At 45.9% G+C, this 20,000-nt stretch overlaps 1 protein-coding gene across 5 annotated transcripts in view; it reads right to left on the reverse strand.

Annotated features, from left to right (window-relative positions):
• The window catches only part of LOC110522815 (collagen alpha-1(XI) chain-like), a 135,960-nt gene that overhangs the window by 84,880 nt on the left and 31,080 nt on the right, over positions 1-20,000 (reverse strand). For all 5 annotated transcript variants that reach the window (XM_036977004.1, XM_036977003.1, XM_036977002.1 and 2 more), the window contains exons 3-4: positions 8,551-8,764; positions 6,250-6,412 (exon numbers count right to left, since the gene is read on the reverse strand). In XM_036977004.1, the coding sequence (XP_036832899.1) occupies positions 6,250-6,412; positions 8,551-8,764 (377 nt within the window). The remainder of the gene's footprint in view (positions 1-6,249; positions 6,413-8,550; positions 8,765-20,000) is intronic.

Below are 20,000 nucleotides of genomic sequence, written 5' to 3' on the forward strand. Positions count from 1 at the left end.
GATCGATCTGTTTTTGGGGAGGAGGCTTCCAGGGCCCTGTCTTCCCTATGTCAAGGCAATCGATCCATAACAGACTACTCTATTGAGTTTCGCACTCTTGCTGCCTCCAGTGGCTGGAACGAGCCGGCTTTGCTCGCTCGTCTTCTGGAGGGTCTCCGCGCAGAGGTAAAGGATGAGATTCTCTCCCGGGAGGTTCCTTCCAGCGTGGATTCCTTGATTGAACTCGCTATTCGCATTGAGCGACGGGTTGATCTTCGTCACCGAGCTCGTGGAAAGGAGCTCGCGTTCTCCGTTGCCCCCCTCTCCGCATCACTACCATCTTCCTCTGCCGGCTCGGGAGCTGAGCCTATGCAGCTGGGAGGTATCCGCATCTCGACTAAGGAGAGGGAACGGAGAATCACCAACCGCCTCTGTCTCTATTGCGGTTCTGCTGGTCATTTTGTCACTTCATGTCCAGTAAAAGCCAGAGCTCATCAGTAAGCGGAGGGCTACTGGTGAGCGCTACTACTCCTGTCTCTCCTTCAAGATCCTGCACTACCTTGTCGGTCCATCTACGCTGGACCGGTTCGTCAGCTTCCTGCAGTGCCTTAATAGACTCTGGGGCGGAGGGCTGTTTTATGGACGAGACCTGGGCTCGGGAACATGACATTCCTCTCAGACAGTTAAGGGAGTCCACGGCCTTGTTCGCCCTGGATGGTAGTCCTCTCCCCAGGATTCAGCGTGAGACGCTACCTTTAACCCTCACTGTTTCTGGTAATCATAGCGAAACCATTTCTTTTTTGATTTTTCGTTCACCTTTTACACCTGTTGTTTTGGGCCATCCCTGGCTAGTTTGTCATAATCCTTCCATTAATTGGTCTAGTAATTCTATCCTCTCCTGGAACGTCTCTTGTCATGTGAAATGTTTAATGTCTGCTATCCCTCCTGTTTCCTCTGTCTCTTCTTCACAGGAGGAGCCTGGTGATTTGACAGGGGTGCCGGAGGAATATCACGATCTGCGCACGGTGTTCAGTCGGTCCAGGGCCACCTCTCTTCCTCCACACCGGTCGTATGATTGTAGTATTGATCTCCTTCCGGGAACCACTCCCCCCCGGGGTAGACTATACTCTCTGTCGGCTCCCGAACGTAAGGCTCTCGAGGATTATTTGTCTGTAGCTCTTGACGCCGGTACCATAGTCCCCTCCTCCTCTCCCGCCGGAGCGGGGGTTTTTTTTGTCAAGAAGAAGGACGGGTCTCTGCGCCCCTGCATAGATTATCGAGGGCTGAATGACATAACAGTTAAGAATCGTTATCCGCTTCCTCTTATGTCCTCAGCCTTCGAGATCCTGCAGGGAGCCAGGTTTTTCACTAAGTTGGACCTTCGTAACGCCTACCATCTCGTGCGCATCAGGGAGGGGGACGAGTGGAAGACGGCGTTTAACACTCCGTTAGGGCACTTTGAATACCGGGTTCTTCCTTTCGGCCTCGCTAACGCTCCAGCTGTCTTTCAGGCATTAGTCAATGATGTCCTGAGAGACATGCTGAACATCTTTGTTTTCGTTTACCTTGACGATATCCTGATTTTTTCACCGTCACTCCAGATTCATCTTCAGCACGTTCGACGTGTCCTCCAGCGCCTTTTAGAGAATTGTCTTTTTGTGAAGGCTGAGAAGTGCACTTTTCATGCCTCCTCCGTCACATTTCTCGGTTCTGTTATTTCCGCTGAAGGCATTAAGATGGATCCCGCTAAGGTCCAAGCTGTCATTGATTGGCCCGCCCCTAAGTCACGCGTCGAGCTGCAGCGCTTTCTCGGCTTCGCGAACTTCTATCGTCGTTTCATCCGTAATTTCGGTCAGGTGGCAGCTCCTCTCACAGCCCTTACTTCTGTCAAGACGTGCTTTAAGTGGTCCGTTTCCGCCCAGGGAGCTTTTGATCTCCTCAAGAATCGTTTTACATCCGCTCCTATCCTTGTTACACCTGACGTCTCTAGACAGTTCGTTGTCGAGGTTGACGCGTCAGAGGTGGGCGTGGGAGCCATTCTTTCTCAGCGCTCCCTCTCTGACGACAAGGTCCACCCATGCGCGTATTTTTCTCATCGCCTGTCCCCGTCGGAACGTAACTATGATGTGGGAAACCGCGAACTGCTCGCCATCCGGTTAGCCCTAGGCGAATGGCGACAGTGGTTGGAGGGGGCAACCGTTCCTTTTGTCGTTTGGACTGACCATAGGAACCTTGAGTACATCCGTTCTGCCAAACGACTTAATGCGCGTCAGGCGCGTTGGGCGCTGTTTTTCGCTCGTTTCGAGTTCGTGATTTCTTATCGTCCGGGCTCTAAGAACACCAAGCCTGATGCTTTATCTCGTCTCTTCAGTTCTTCAGTAGCCTCCACTGACCCCGAGGGGATTCTCCCTGAGGGGCGTGTTGTCGGGTTGACTGTCTGGGGAATTGAGAGGCAGGTAAAGCAAGCGCTCACTCACACTCCGTCGCCGCGCGCTTGTCCTAGGAACCTTCTTTTCGTTCCCGTTCCTACTCGTCTGGCCGTTCTTCAGTGGGCTCACTCTGCCAAGTTAGCCGGCCACCCTGGCGTTCGGGGTACGCTTGCTTCCATTCGCCAGCGTTTTTGGTGGCCCACCCGGGAGCATGACACGCGTCGTTTCGTGGCTGCTTGTTCGGTCTGCGCGCCGACTAAGTCCGGTAACTCCCCTCCTGCCGGCCGTCTCAGGCCGCTTCCCATTCCCTCTCGACCGTGGTCTCACATCGCCTTAGATTTTGTCACCGGACTGCCTTCGTCAGCGGGGAAGACTGTTATTCTTACGGTTGTCGATAGGTTCTCTAAGGCGGCTCATTTCATTCCCCTTGCTAAGCTTCCTTCTGCTAAAGAGACGGCACAAATCATCATCGAGAATGTTTTCAGAATTCATGGCCTTCCGTCAGACGTCGTTTCGGACAGAGGTCCGCAATTCACGTCTCAATTTTGGAGGGAGTTTTGCCGTTTGATTGGGGCTTCCGTCAGTCTCTCTTCCGGCTTTCACCCCCAGTCTAACGGTCAAGCAGAACGGGCCAATCAGACTATTGGTCGCATCTTACGCAGTCTTTCTTTTCGCAACCCTGCGTCTTGGTCAGAACAGCTCCCCTGGGCAGAATACGCCCACAACTCGCTTCCTTCGTCTGCGACCGGGCTATCTCCTTTTCAGAGTAGCCTCGGGTACCAGCCTCCGCTGTTCTCATCTCAGTTCGCCGAGTCCAGCGTCCCCTCCGCTCAGGCTTTTGTCCAACGTTGCGAGCGCACCTGGAAGAGGGTCAGGTCTGCACTTTGCCGTTATAGGACGCAGACTGTGAGGGCTGCTAATAAGCGTAGAACTAAGAGTCCTAGATATTGTCGCGGTCAGAGAGTTTGGCTCTCCACTCAGAACCTTCCCCTTAAGACGGCTTCTCGCAAGTTGACCCCGCGGTTCATTGGTCCGTTCCGTATTTCCCAGATCATTAATCCTGTCGCTGTTCGACTTCTTCTTCCGCGATATCTTCGTCGCGTCCACCTGGTCTTCCATGTCTCCTGTGTCAAGCCCGTTCTTCGCGCCCCCGCTCGTCTCCCCCCCCCCCCCCCCCCATCCTTGTCGAGGGCGCACCCATCTACAGGGTCCGCAGGATTTTGGACATGCGTCCTCGGGGCCGTGGTCACCAGTACCTCGTTGATTGGGAGGGGTACGGTCCTGAGGAGAGGAGTTGGGTTCCCTCTCGGGACGTGCTGGACCGTGCGCTGATCGAGGATTTCCTCCGTTGCCGCCAGGTTTCCTCCTCGAGTGCGCCAGGAGGCGCTCGGTGAGTGGGGGGGTACTGTCATGTATTGTCATGTTGTGTGTTTCTGTCCTTTCCCTTCACCCTGTCTCCCTCTGCTGGTCGTTGTTAGGTTACCTTTTCTCCCCCTCTTTCCCCCAGCTGTGCCTTGTCTCCTCCTAACTACCCATTCACCCCGTTTCCCACCTGTTCCCTTTTTCCCTCTGATTAGGTCCTCTATATCTCTCTCTGTTTTTGTTCCTGTCCTTGTCGGATTCTTGTTTGTTGTGTTTCATGCCTGAGCCAGACTATCGTCATGTTTGCTGTAACCTTGTCCTGTCCTGTCGGAATCTGCCGGTCTATCTGAGCCTACCTATGTTTGGTTATTAAAGAAGCTCTGTTTAAGTTAGTTCGCTTTTGGGTCCTCATTCACTCACCGTAACAGATCAACTGGAAATCTGCAGGAATCTGATCCAATTGAATGAAATGACCCAGCCACTGAAATCAAATATGTTTATCTTCGTTTTCCCGCTCATCGTTTTCCCGCTAACCTCTGATGATAGTCAACCCCCCATCAGGGGAACAGGGAGTGAGGGAGAGAAAGAGGAGAGAGAGGAAGTAAGTGAGAGAAAAGGGAGAGCAATGAACATCATTTGGAAACTATGTGGCATGTTTTCCATTTTCTGGGAGTGCAGCTGGAAGCCTGTCCAGTCTCCCAACTGAGCTGACAGACACACAGCAGGAGGACAGAACGTTTAAACATCTCTCACAAAATGTCTGCCTGTTCTGTTCCCACGGTAACCGCTAGCCTGTTGTTGTGGGTTTCGGTTGTTTGAGTTGCTGGATGTGATTTGTGTTGATGAGGAAGGATGCTATAGGCTATAATAAGAAGGAATTAAAACCTTACTAGATCAATCAACTGAACTGCTGCTGATGATGTCATCTGTAAAAAATGGACCAGTGGTTATTAGGATCACAGTGGGGGGGAATGACGGCTGTATCCACTCAGACACTGTATCCACTCAGACACTGTATCCACTCAGACACTGTATTCACTCAGACACTGTATCCACTCACACACTGTATCCACTCAGACACTGTATCCACTCAGACACTGTATCCACTCACACACTGTATCCACTCAGACACTGTATCCACTCAGACACTGTATCCACTCAGACACTGTATTCACTCACACACTGTATCCACTCAGACACTGTATCCACTCAGACACTGTATCCACTCACACACTCTATTCACTCAGACACTCTATTCACTCACACACTGTATTCACTCAGACACTGTATCCACTCAGACACTGTATCCACTCAGACACTGTATCCACTCACACACTGTATTCACTCAGACACTGTATCCACTCAGACACTGTATCCACTCAGACACTGTATTCACTCACACACTGTATGCACTCAGACACTGTATCCACTCAGACACTGTATTCACTCACACACTCTATTCACTCAGACACTCTATTCACTCACACACTGTATTCACTCAGACACTGTATCCACTCAGACACTGTATGCACTCAGACACTGTATCCACTCAGACACTGTATCCACTCAGACACTGTATCCACTCAGACACTGTATCCACTCACACACTGTATTCACTCAGACACTGTATCCACTCAGACACTGTATCCACTCACACACTATATCCACTCACACACTGTATCCACTCACACACTGTATTCACTCAGACACTGTATCCACTCATAAACTGTATCCACTCATAAACTGTATCCACTCAGACACTGTATCCACTCAGACACTGTATCCACTCAGACACTGTATCCACTCACACACTGTATCCACTCACACACTGTATCCACTCAGACACTGTATCCACTCAGACACTGTATCCACTCACACACTGTATCCACTCACACACTGTATCCACTCACACACTGTATTCACTCACACACTGTATTCACTCACACACTGTATTCACTCACACACTGTATCCACTCACACACTGTATCCACTCACACACTGTATTCACTCACACACTGTATTCACTCACACAAAAAAGCTTGAAACTTGAAACACACATGCATGCGCTCAGGAACGTGCACACACACACACAAGAGAAAGAGAAGAGAGATTGAGGGGATGGGGGGGGGGGGGGTTGCTCAGACTACATACACAGCTATACACAGCTATACACAGCTATACACAGCTAGCTGTGCAGTTCCAAATAGGTGTTCACAGCAACAATTTATGAAACACCTGATCTTCACAATAATAAGTCTTCACAATAATAACAAGACAATCCAGCCTGAAAATCCAGACCAAAAACATCTTTGCAGTTCAACGGGCAGAGATGACGATCTGTGCAGTTCAACGGGCAGAGATGACGATCTGTGCACGGCTCATTTCCACTCAACTTTAGGTTTTAGAACACAAATCAGAAATATCACCATCAATGAATAGGACGAAGAGAAGGACCATGTAGATAAGCCAGCAGATCTACCTCAAAGACTTCTTCATCGAGTATTCTAGTTCCGAAGACCACAATTCCTTTGGTGTCGATGATGGGGTGTGGGCTCCTGGACAGTTTCTGCGTGGTCTTCTTTTTACAGTCCAGGATGATGGTGATGCTCTGTTTGTGAACACTGATGGCCACTCTGTGCCACCTGGGGACAGGAACAGAAGGTTAGCTCTCTCTCTCTCTCTCTCACACACACACACACACACACACACACACACACACACACACACACACACACACACACACACACACACACACACACACACACACACACACACACACACACACGTTTCACTACAGTTATACTAGCTTTGAGATGGATAAAAAGTCCCACACGTTTCACTATGCTACAGTTACGAGTTGTGGGACTAGTGAAACACTGATTAAACAACCAGGCTAGAGTACAGGGATGTTTTGTCCAGGATATTTAACTTTTTTTATTTCAGCTTTATTTAACCAGGTAGGCCAGTTGAGAACCAGTTCTCATTTACAACTGCGACCTGGCCAAGATCAAGCAAAGCAGTGAGACAAAAACAACAACACAGAGTTACACACGAACAAACGTACAGTCAAATAACACAATAGAAAAGTCTATGTACAGTGTGTGCAAATGTAGAAACGTAGGGAGGTAAGGCATAGGCCATAGAGGATAAATAATTACAATTCAGCATTAACACTGGAGTGATAGATGTGCAAGTAGAGATACTGGGGTGCAAAAGAGCAAGAGGGTAAGTAATAATATGGGGATGAGGTAGTTGGGTGTGCTATTTACAGATTGGCTGTGTACAGGTACAGTGATCGGTAAGCTGTTCTGACAGCTGATGCTTAAAGTTAGTGAGGGAGATATGAGTCTCCAGCTTCAGTGAATTTTGCAGATCGTTCCAGTTATTGGCAGCAGAGAACTGGAAGGAAAGGTGGCCAAAGGAAGGGTAGGATAGGGATGTTCTTTTCAGGATAGGGATGTTTTGTTCAGGACAGGGATGTTTTGTTCAGGATAGGGATGTTTTGTTCAGGATAGGGATGTTTTGTTCAGGATAGGGATGTTTTGTTCAGGATAGGGATGTTTTGTTCAGGGTAGGGATGTTATTTTCAGGATAGGGATGTTTTGTTCAGGACAGGGATGTTTTGTTCAGGATAGGGATGTTTTGTTCAGGATAGGGATGTTTTGTTCAGGGTAGGGATGTTTTGTTCAGGTTAGGGATGTTTTGTTCAGGACAGGGATGTTTTGTTCAGGATAGGGATGTTTTGTTCAGGATAGGGATGTTTTGTTCAGATAGGGATGTTTTGTTCAGGGTAGGGATGTTTTGTTCAGGACAGGGATGTTTTGTTCAGGACAGGGATGTTTTGTTCAGGACAGGGATGTTTTGTTCAGGATAGGGATGTTTTGTTCAGGATAGGGATGTTTTGTTCAGGACAGGGATGTTTTGTTCAGGATAGGGAAGTTTTGTTCAGGACAGGGATGTTTTGTTCAGGATAGGGATGTTTTGTTCAGGATAGGGATGTTTTGTTCAGGATAGGGAAGTTTTGTTCAGCACAGGGATGTTTTGTTCAGGATAGGGATGTTTTGTTCAGGATAGGGATGTTTTGTTCAGGACAGGGATGTTTTGTTCAAGACAGGGATGTTTTGTTCAGGATAGGGATGTATCCATGAGTTCAATTTCTATACATCCGAGGGCACTGTAGCGCACAAAGCTCAGCTACTGTCAATCCGAGCAGGTCTTTATATATAATACAAACTACCTTGGTTGACTGCCTAGCTAGATAACAAGCTATGTGTTAGATGTACAGACAGCAGATAATTGAGATAAGGAACATGGGTGACCAGTCACCTGCACAACTAAACCCCACAGTAGTGTGTCCACCAGACGCATCAAAGCTACACCAACCCACACCTGCGCTCTGATTACAGAGAAGCAAGCAGCTAAACTGACAGCAGATTGTCTGATATGGTACAGTATAACAGATGTCACTGTTGAGGCCTCTGAAGAGCGACTAGTGTGATATAATGCAGTATATGTGTTCCATTGTATATCATAGTTTACAAGCTGTGTACGCACTAGGCAGAGTGATATGGTATACTGCAGGATGACTAGGGTTTATTGTATGGTATGGTATGGTATGGTATCAGACAAGGTCAACATACTTTCCATTGGCCGGTATGAGTCCTCTGAAGAGGAGATAGTTTGACTATAAAGTACTATATATATATAACGTACTATGTAATGATATCAGTGTACTATCTAATGGCATAGTAATACTGTGTGTGGAATGAGGTGAACCTACTTTCCATCGGCCAGATTGAGACCTCTGAAGAGGGGGTAGTCCTCAGGGCTGGGTTTACCCATGTGGTCCTCATACAGGAAGACAGGAGAGCGTCCCACCTCCACCCCAAGCTGCTGGATACCCTGCTCGTTATACACAGACAGAAGGAAGGACTGGGAGCCCTTCTTAGGCTTCACTGTAGCCAGGATGGAGAAGTCCTCAGGAAACACATCAGCTGAGAAGGGAGAAGAGTGGGATGGAGGAATGGAGCGCGAGAGATAGAGAGGGGGGACAGAGAGAGGAGTTATAACACACCTGTTTATGTAATGTGCTGAACAGGAAGAGTCAGAGGACCACACCCCTACATGGGTTTTATTTAAAGTATTGTTTTCCAGAGTAAAATCTGAAAATCCCAAAATGCAGTCCATCAAATAAATGGTGTACTGCACTGAAACTACACTATGATAACCTTTAGAGACACAGTCAATACATTGTTATATACTGAAGCAGGCAGAGGAAACAAACAGGGAGAAGGATGAAGAACATGGGACAGAGGAGATGACAACGGCTTGGACAGGGGAGACATCTAAATGACGTCTTGGAGTATCTAAAGTAAACAATAGCTCTCTCCAACCCGCCAACACTGGCCAGAATACAGAACAGAACAGAGCTGGGAGGGTTGGAGAGAAAAGTATGGAAGAGAGAGAGGGAGGGAGAGAGAGAGAGAGTGAGAGAGGGAGAGAGAGAGGGAGGGAGAGAGAGAGAGGGGGAGAGAGAGGGGGGAAGAGAGAGGGGGAGGAAGAGAGAGAGTGAGAGAGAGAGAGAGAGAGAGAGAGAGGGAGAGAGTAGGACAGGAAGAAGAACAGAGTAATGAGAATAGCATGTGGTCCCCTCTTCCCCTCTCCGCCTTTCCTCTCCTCCTCTCTCTGACCTGATCCATCCACCAGACACATAGAGAGACAGAGAGAGAGAGGGACAGGGGAGGGAGAGAAAGAAGGAAAAAAGAAGGATAGAGACATATGTTTGAAAATAAAGGGATATGAGAAGAGATGCTGAGAAAGAGAATGAAAGCCAGAATAAAGGAGTATTTATAGAACAACAAAACACGGGACAAAAAAAAACTGGAAAAAGGGGTGAAAGGAACAGAGGAGAAGTGAAAGGGAAGTTTCAACCCACTCTCTCCCTCTTCAGGAGCGCCCACTTCCCTTCTTCCCTCCCTCCATCCCTCCATCTGCATGCCTAGTCTAAACTCTCCCTCCATTTTGTGAGCGCCAGCTACATCTGTGAGACATATGCCCTTAGAGCAAGGCCTTCTGGGACATTCTCAGCCCCCCAACAAGGGGGCGGGCCTTGCTTTTCCCAGAAGACAATGGGGTCCTCACATACATGTGCAGGTTAGACTCACATTAGGTTCTGGCACCATTCATAAGTCCCAAGACTAGACAGATGCATTTGTTTTAAGAGTAGAGGAAAGAGGTAGAAACCTGCTGAGTTTATGGAAACCATCATGACTGAATTATGTCTTAGTGTGATAGAAAAACACTTTGCAAAGACAACTAACTACAAAGAAAGAATCTGAGAGTGTGGAGCTAAAGCTATGCTGCACTAATAAATTGGCATATTGTGAAGCAACAGATGTAGGATCTTAATTTGAGCCAGTTTGCTGAAGCAGGAAAATAATCCCGCAGTAACAGAAATGGGAATTATTATGTAGATTATAATGAATGGAAATTTTTGTAGGGTTTTGATACACATGTCATTAGGGCAAATCAAGTCTGAAATTTCTAAGTGGAAATTACAAACTTTAGAAACAAGTTCGCATTTCCTGCTTTGCTTGAAAATTCTCAGCAACAAAAGAGTGATCAAATTAAGATCCTACATCTATATTTGTGACGGTATTTGCTGTCTCACATGAGAAGTAAAGCAGTCCTATACTTTAGTTCGGAAACATCTCTCTATTTATTTTCTAACTTCACAATTTAAAACTTCTTCAGGCTAGGATCTATTTTTCTCCATTTCTGTCTGAATGACGTGCACAAAGTAAAATGCCTGTTACTCAGGCCCAGAAGCCAAGATATGCATATAATTGGTACCATTGGAAATAAAACACTCTGAGGTTTGTAGGAATGTTAAAATAATGTAGGAGACTTTAACACAACAGATATGGTAGGAGAAAATCCAAAGAAAAAACAACAAGAATAGTTTTTTTTGAGAGCCCATGCTCTTCAAACGGAAAGTATAGGGAAAAATGTCATCTAGCTCCCAGTATACAATTCCTATGGCTTCCACTGGGTGTCAGGAGTCTTTGTTCAAGGTTTCAGGCTTGTTTCTTCCAAAACGAGGAAGAATAGTGAGTTTTGATACAGGGACACAGACTTGGAAATTTGTGTATGACCGCGCTACGAAGAGGACACGCACCTGCTAATATAATTTTCCTATTGAACATATTTATTTCCGTATGAAATATTATTGTTTAATTACAAATAGCGATTCATTTTAGGGTATCTGAGGATTAAATAGAAATGTATTTTGACTTGTTTTAACAAAGTTTAGCGGTAGCTTTTTGGATTCCTTTCTCTGCATGTTGAACGAGTGGATTACTCAAATAGATGGCTCCAACTAAACAGACTATTTTGGGATATAAAGAAGGATTTTATCTAACAAAACAACACTTGATGTTGTAGCTGGGACCCTTTGGATGACAAATCAGAGGAAGATTTTCAAAAAGTAAGTGAATATTTAATCGCTATTTGTGAATTTATGAAACCTGTGCCGGTGGAAAAATAAGTTGATGTGGGGCCTACTGTAAATTGGGCAGTGCAGTTAGATTAACAAGAATTTAAGCTTTTAACTGATATAAAACATTTGCATGTACCTAAATATTTAATAACCATAATTGTTATGATTGTTTATTTGAATTGCGCACCCTCCAGTTTCACCGGGACGCCTAGCCTCATTAAGGAACTCCAGACGAATGACTCCTCGTCTGGGAAGGCAAGAACTTTCCTGAACATTTGGATCTATGTGTTTGCCGGGGTTTTGCAGCACCCCCACCCCAGTAATGGAACCCAGGCTGTGGTCACCGTGGAAACACAGCATTAGAGCGTCTATGAGACAGACAGCCAAACAGAGGGCTTGGAGGTGAAAGATGCCTTGACGGGAGAGCAGTGGGAAGGTTCTGGAGCCTGAGGTTAGGAGCAGACAGACACTTGAGAGAGGAAGGGAGGAGAGGAAGGATGGAGGAAAGGAAAGAGAGGAGGGGGAAAGCGCCCTAGTCACTGATGGAAAAATACGGATTTCTCATTATCAGCCATTTTCTATTTTCTCCACTTTCGCTCTCCCCTCATTGTCTGTCAATCTCTATCTCTAACTGTTTCTCTCTCTCACTCAGTAAAGACAGAAAGACAGGCCTATAATCACTTCATGCAGTGTCCACACGTCTTGGCAGTGTGTTCCAGAGGAATTCTCTTTGGCTCAGAGAGAAAGAGAGAGGGAGAGGCAGCAGCTGCTTGAGTTTGAGTGGCAGATGCTTTGAGAGTAGAGCAGAGCATGGTAAGAAGAAGAAGAGCGGTGAGAGCAGAGCAGAACAGAACAGAACATGGTAAGAAGAAGAAGAGCGGTGAGAGCAGAGCATGGTAAGAAGAAGAAGAGCGGTGAGAGCAGAGCAGAACAGAACAGAACATGGTAAGAAGAAGAAGAGCGGTGAGAGCAGAGCATGGTAAGAAGAAGAAGAGCGGTGAGAGCAGAACATGGTAAGAAGAAGAAGAGCGGTGAGAGCAGAACATGGTAAGAAGAAGAAGAGCGGTGAGAGCAGAACATGGTAAGAAGAAGAAGAGCGGTGAGAGCAGAGCAGAGCAGAACAGAGCATGGTAAGAAGAAGAAGAGCGGTGAGAGCAGAACATGGTAAGAAGAAGAAGAGCGGTGAGAGCAGAGCAGAACAGAACATGGTAAGAAGAAGAAGAGCGGTGAGAGCAGGCTACAGTAAGAGTTGCCAACTTGCCACTGGTGCATTCCTCTCTACCCCTCAGCTCAGCTCAGCTCCAGAGTCCTCAGACAACCCTTTGGAGCAGACCAGCTAAGCTCAGCTCATCTCAGCAGAGCAGGGAGTGGCAACATCGGATCGCTTGCTCATGAGCAGAACGATGGAATGTAGAGTGACTGAACAGTTTTGTGGTGACAAAAAGGTGAGAAAGAGAGAGGAAGGGGAGACAGAGAGAGTCTGGGTTGAATTATTATTTATTAACGAAAAAACACAAACGTCTTTCAATTGTAGATTTGAAACACTCCTGAAAGGGCACTGTAACACAACTATGGCTGCAGTGCACTGTGAGTGGTTCCCGTTAGCTTAGTCGGGAGGGAGTTGGATCTCAGCTCTGGTGTGTTTCATTTATTAATTTTTTCTATATTTTCTCCCTAATTCGTAGTTACAGTCTTGTCTCGTCGCTGCAACTTCCGTGTGTGTGTGTGAACATGTCTGAGAGAGAGAGGGTGATGGTTGTAATGGTTGGTTTACCCTGGCAGCGCCACCTCCCTACAGCATCTTTCAAGAAAAGTCTGGAAAAGTGTGGGAATGCCAGACTCCCCTAACAGCCAATCATATAGCTCCCAGATGCCCCCAACAGCCAATCAGACACTGTAGATAAATTACATCCTGTTCTAGCAACCAATGAGTGTGACTTGTAATAAATGAATAACACTATTAGTAAATGTTTAAAAAACAGTACAGCTTTATGAGTAAGTGGAACTGAGTTATTAGGATAATTGGGACGTACAACTGGTTATAATTGTGCTTTACCAGAACAGATGAGTTGGATATATGCTGTAGCTAATAGCTGTGTACGGAATTTATTGGTTAAAGAGGGGAGAAGACGGGGAGAGTGATTTGGTTTGCCACTGTGTCTCCGGTTTCGCTGTGCTGGCATACCTCTGTGTCTCCCCATCCACATCTGCTCTCTGTGTGTGTGTGTGTGTGTGTGTGTGTGTGTGTGTGTGTGTGTGTGTGTGTGTGTGTGTGTGTGTGTGTGTGTGTGTGTAGAGAGAAAGTGGTGGTAATGGCCCCCCAATGAAAGATAAGATAGTAATGAACAGCATGTCACCTCTAAAAAGCAAAGGGAAAGCTAGAACATGTGCTCTGTCAGAAAGACTGATCTGGAAGGAGCACAATTGTGACATGGCTTTCCTCAGCTTGTCATTTAACTGTTGCCTTCTCTCTTTGAGCTCTTTGGCTACCACTCCTGTTTTCTCCTCCAAACCAATTTGGAAGAAGGGAGGAGGAAGAAGAGAGGGGAGAGAAGGGAGAGGGGAGAGAGAAGGAGAAGGAGAGGAGACCACCCAGCTACTACAGTCCTGCCAGAGGCATGGATCCCAAGACACCCCACTGCGAGATACAAGTCGCTGTGTAGCCCACTGATGTTGTCAATTGTTCACCCTACTAACCCCACTGAGTGTGTGAGAGAGAGAAACCTACTGTAGACCATGGAAACCCTGTGTAACATCTCTGAAACGATGAGTATGTGCATATGTAAATTTATGTGTATTTTGTGACTTCTGACTTCCAACTGCTCATCTCTTCGGGAAACTGTAGAGGGACAGAGAGTTCTTTCACAAAGAACATTCCAGACTATTCTGACGTAGGAGTCTGAACATTAGAGTCAGAGGTAAGGACATGTTGAGAGAAGCCAACTATCCCGTTGGTCTGTTGGTCTATTTATAATCCCTGAAGAGAAGATGGGAAACCACCACAGTACAGACTCTCTCTGTTTCAGACCCCCCATCCTCTAATGAATCATTTCTTCCACATCTGTGGGTTTGACAGAACATGCTCGTAATGTTCCTAATCTAAAATGTGTTGGTGGGGGGAGGGGGAGGGGGGTTGGGGATGTAGCAGGATGTTACAGTCTTAACAAATCAGGCTAAGAGCCAAAGTTTAGTAGTAGTAGAGAGGGTAACAGAGAGAAGGAACTGGACCAAATGATCTCGCTCTTTCTGCCTTCTGGAAGATATTTTTAGCTGTACTCAATTCAATTCAAGGGCTTTATTGGCATGGGAAACATATGTTAACATTGCCAAAGCAAGTGGAATAGATAATATACAAAAGTGAAATAAACAATAAAAAATGAACAGTAAACATTACACTCACAGAAGTTTCAAAAGAATAAAGACATTACAAATGTCATATTATGTCTATATACAGTGTTGTAATGATGTACAAATGGTTAAAGTACAAAAGGGAAAATAAATAAGCATAAATATGGGTTGTATTTACAATGGTGTTTGTTCTTCACCTTTTCTTGTGGCAACAGGTCACACATCTTTCTGCTGTGATGGCACACTGTGGTATTTCACCCAGTAGATTTGGGAGTTTATCAAAATCGGGTTTGTTTTTGAATTCTTTGTGGATCTGTGTAATCTGAGGGAAATATGTGTCTCCAATATGGTCATACATTGGGCAGGAGGTTAGGAAGTGCAGCTCAGTTTCCACCTCATTTTGTGGGCAGTGTGCACATAGCCTGTCTCAATATCAAGGCTATGCTCACTGAGTCTGTGCATAGACAAAGCTTTCCTTAAGTAGGGTCAGTCATAGTGGTCAGGTATTCTGCCACTGTGTAGTCTCTGTTTAGGGCCAAATAGCATTCTAGTTTGCTCTGTTTTTTTGTTAATTCTTTCCAATGTGTCAAGTAATTATATTTTGGTTTTCTCATGATTTGGTTGGGTCTAATTGTGTTGCTGTCCTGGGTCTCTGTAGGGTGTGTTTGTGAACAGAGCCCCAGGACCAGCTTGCTTAGGGGACTCTTCTCCAGGTTCATCTCTCTGTAGGTGATGGCTTTGTTATGGAAGGTTTGGGAATCGCTTCCTTTTAGGTGGTTGTAGAATTTAACATCTCTTTTCTAGATTTTGATAATTAGCGGCTACTCTCTCTCTCCATGTTGAGGTGGACAACTGGAGTCAACTACTGGCCACAGCACAGGCGTCTATTAAACTACTCTTGACCACAGGGCTCAATAACTTAAGTTCTAAAAATAAGTTCTGCAATGTCTTTTTCAAAAGATCTAGAATTATTCTGATTTTGTTTAGTTTGTTCTAGAAGAGTTTTGGTCCTTTCTAGAGCACTGCTTCAGACTATTTCATAAGTCTGTACGTTTATCATAAACAGAAGAGAAGCCCTAGTTTGAGCTTTCAGCCAAGTTCAAAATAAACAGGACTTTGGAGTGCATGAGAGGACATGTCCTGCAGACTTGTGACTGAACTCAGATTTGCATTAAGCCTTTAAGAAAAGCCTTGATGTGGATCAAACATCTGCTTTTCAGGCCTCCTCCAGGCCTCCTTCAGTCCTCCTCCAGGCCTCCTCCAGTCCTTCTCCAGGCCTCCTCCAGGCCTCCTTCAGTCATCCTCCAGGACTCCTCCAGGCCTCCTCCAGGACTCCTCCAGGCCTCTTCCAGGCCTCCTCCAGGCCTCCTTCAGTCCTCCTCCATTCCTCCTCCAGGCTACCTAGCCTCATTCCCTAAGAACTCTAGAGCCACCCGGAGAACTGTTGTGATCAAGGAGACATTCTTGACACACTTGGCCAAGAATGGGATTTGGGGATTTTCTCTCTTCCCTCTACTGCAGAATCCGATCCCTCCCTCTCTCTCTCTCTCTGGATGCTGGGAGTGTTTGGTGCATGCTGGGAATTGTATGTGACTGCGAGTGTTGTCTGGAATTAGATCGCCTGTTTTTTCCTTCTTGTTTTACTTTTCTTGGTGGTTTTCCTTTTTCTATGCATGATTAAGGTGATCATTTATTTTAGTTATTTGTTGTGGTAGAATTAAGTATAATGCTTTTTCTTTTGTTGAAATTGTCCTGCCTTTGGCGGGGATGGCGACCCACATGGGGACGCCGTCCCTGTCATTTCAGCACAGCTTTAGGTGTGTTACTGAAGCTACTGTCACTGTGGAGGAGTTTCTGGTCGCTGTAGGAGAGAAGGTAGGATATGAGAATGTTGCTTATGCATCCCGGATGAATAAAGCGGTGGTGGTTTTTCTTAAAGAAGAGTGTCTTGTTGATCGGATGGTTGAGCATGGTGTACTTCTTAAAGAAGAGTGTCTTGTTGATCGTATGGTTGAGCATGGTGTACTTCTTAAAGAAGAGAGTCTTGTTGATCGTATGGTTGAGCATGGTGTACTTCTTAAAGAAGAGTGTCTTGTTGATTGTATGGTTGAGCATGGTGTACTTCTTAAAGAAGAGAGTCTTGTTGATCGTGTGGTTGAGCATGGCGTACTTCTTAAAGACGAGAGTCTTGTTGATCGTATGGTTGAGCATGGTGTATTTCTTAAAGAAGAGCGTCTTGTTGATCATATGGTTGAGCATGGTGTACTTCTTAGAGAAGAGTGTCTTGTTGATCGTATGGTTGAGCATGGTGTATTTCTTAAAGAAGAGAGTCTGGTTGATCGTATGGTTGAGCATGGTGTACTTCTTAAAGAAGAGAGTCTTGTTGATCGGATGGTTGAGCATGGTGTACTTCTTAAAGAAGAGAGTCTTGTTGATCGTATGGTTGAGCATGGTGTACTTCTTAAAGAAGAGAGTCTTGTTGATCGTATGGTTGAGCATGGCGTACTTCTTAAAGAAGAGTGTCTTGTTGATCGGATGGTTGAGCATGGTGTACTTCTTAAAGAAGAGAGTCTTGTTGATCGTATGGTGGAGCATGGTGTACTTCTTAAAGAAGAGAGTCTTGTTGATCGTATGGTGGAGCATGGTGTACTTCTTAAAGAAGAGAGTCTTGTTGATCGTATGGTGGAGCATGGTGTACTTCTTAGGTACAGTGCCTTGCGAAAGTATTCGGCCCCTTGAACTTTGCAACCTTTTGCCACATTTCAGGCTTCAAACATAAAGATATAAAACTGTATTTTTTTGTGAAGAATCAACAGCAAGTGGGACACAATCATGAAGAGGAACGACATTTATTGTATATTTCAAACTTTTTTAACAAATCAAAAACTGAAAAATTGGGCGTGCAAAATTATTCAGCCCCCTTAAGTTAATACTTTGTAGCGCCACCTTTTGCTGCGATTACAGCTGTAAGTCGCTTGGGGTATGTCTCTATCAGTTTTGCACATCGAGAGACTGACATTTTTTCCCATTCCTCCTTGCAAAACAGCTCGAGCTCAGTGAGGTTGGATGGAGAGCATTTGTGAACAGCAGTTTTCAGTTCTTTCCACAGATTCTCGATTGGATTCAGGTCTGGACTTTGACTTGGCCATTCTAACACCTGGATATGTTTATTTTTGAACCATTCCATTGTAGATTTTGCTTTATGTTTTGGATCATTGTCTTGTTGGAAGACAAATCTCCGTCCCAGTCTCAGGTCTTTTGCAGACTCCATCAGGTTTTCTTCCAGAATGGTCCTGTATTTGGCTCCATCCATCTTCCCATCAATTTTAACCATCTTCCCTGTCCCTGCTGAAGAAAAGCAGGCCCAAACCATGATGCTGCCACCACCATGTTTGACAGTGGGGATGGTGTGTTCAGGGTGATGAGCTGTGTTGCTTTTACGCCAAACATAACGTTTTGCATTGTTGCCAAAAAGTTCCATTTTGGTTTAATCTGACCAGAGCACCTTCTTCCACATGTTTGGTGTGTCTCCCAGGTGGCTTGTGGCAAACTTTAAACAACACTTTTTATGGATATCTTTAAGAAATGGCTTTCTTCTTGCCACTCTTCCATAAAGGCCAGATTTGTGCAATATACGACTGATTGTTGTCCTATGGACAGAGTCTCCCACCTCAGCTGTAGATCTCTGCAGTTCATCCAGAGTGATCATGGGCCTCTTGGCTGCATCTCTGATCAGTCTTCTCCTTGTATGAGCTGAAAGTTTAGAGGGACGGCCAGGTCTTGGTAGATTTGCAGTGGTCTGATACTCCTTCCATTTCAATATTATCGCTTGCACAGTGCTCCTTGGGATGTTTAAAGCTTGGGAAATCTTTTTGTATCCAAATCCGGCTTTCAACTTCTTCACAACAGTATCTCGGACCTGCCTGGTGTGTTCCTTGTTCTTCATGATGCTCTCTACGCTTTTAACGGACCTCTGAGACTATCACAGTGCAGGTGCATTTATACGGAGACTTGATTACACACAGGTGGATTGTATTTATCATCATTAGTCATTTAGGTCAACATTGGATCATTCAGAGATCCTCACTGAACTTCTGGAGAGAGTTTGCTGCACAGGACAGCGTTCATGTGGAGCTAGTCTCCCAGGTAGTGGAGGAGATGCCCACTATGAGTACTGGGGTACAGGACAGGGTTCAGGCGGGGCTAGTCTCCCAGGTAGTGGAGGAGATGCCCACTGTGAGTACTGGGGTACAGGACAGGGTTCAGGCGGGGCTAGTCTCCCAGGTAGTGGAGGAGATGCCTACTATGAGTCCTGGGGTACAGGACAGGGCTCATGTGGAGCTAGTCTCCCAGGTAGTGGAGGAGATGCCCACTATGAGTACTGGGGTACAGGACAGGGTTCATGTGGAGCTAGTCTCCCAGGTAGTGGAGGAGATGCCCACTATGAGTACTGGGGTACAGGACAGGGTTCATGTGGAGCTAGTCTCCCAGGTAGTTGAGGAGATGTCCACTATGAGTACTGGGGTACAGGACAGGGTTCATGTGGAGCTAGTCTCCCAGGTAGTGGAGGAGATGCCCGCTATGAGTACTGTGGTACAGGACAGGGTTCATGTGGAGCTAATCTCCCAGGTAGTGGAGGAGATGTCCACTATGAGTACTGGGGTACAGGACAGGGTTCATGTGGAGCTAGTCTCCCAGGTAGTGGAGGAGATGCCCACTATGAGTACTGGGGTACAGGACAGGGTTCATGTGGAGCTAGTCTCCCAGGTAGTGGAGGAGATGCCCAGTACAATTGATGGGGTTTAAGTGGGGAGTGTTGAGAGGGATGTGGCTGAGGGGAGTCAGGGTTCTGTGGCCTCAGTTGAGGAGGATCAGGAGAATGATATCTCTCTTGATATGATAGCAGCTGGTGACGATTTAATTTACAATCTAGAGGTAAATGGGTTCCTGGATCAGACATTTGGGAAATCTATCAAATTGGCAGATTTTTTAAATGCTGTTCAGTTTGTGAGGTCAGCTGTGATTTTACAGAAGACGGTGGGGTTAGACCAGTTGAGTGAGAAGAAGTGTTTTGCTTGAGGATATTTGTTACTGCTGTTACAGCAGCAAAAGGTAGTGGGAAACATGGTCAGGTTAAGAGAAAATTAAAACAATGATGATGATCATGCTTCATAGGGTGTTTTATTATTCTTTCTGGTTTCTCTGTGGTTTCTTCTGCTTTTCCTTCTCTTTTCTATATGGAGGTACTAAGAGTAGGTTCTTTCAATATTAATGGAGGAAGGGACAGGAATAAGAGGGCTTGGGTATTAGAAGTAATAAAACAGAAAAGGCTTAATGTCGTTTTCCTACAGGAGACACAGTGATGGGGCTAATGAGGTTGACTT

Source organism: Oncorhynchus mykiss, chromosome 5 (assembly GCF_013265735.2).
Source record: "Oncorhynchus mykiss isolate Arlee chromosome 5, USDA_OmykA_1.1, whole genome shotgun sequence".
NCBI lineage: Eukaryota > Metazoa > Chordata > Actinopteri > Salmoniformes > Salmonidae > Oncorhynchus > Oncorhynchus mykiss.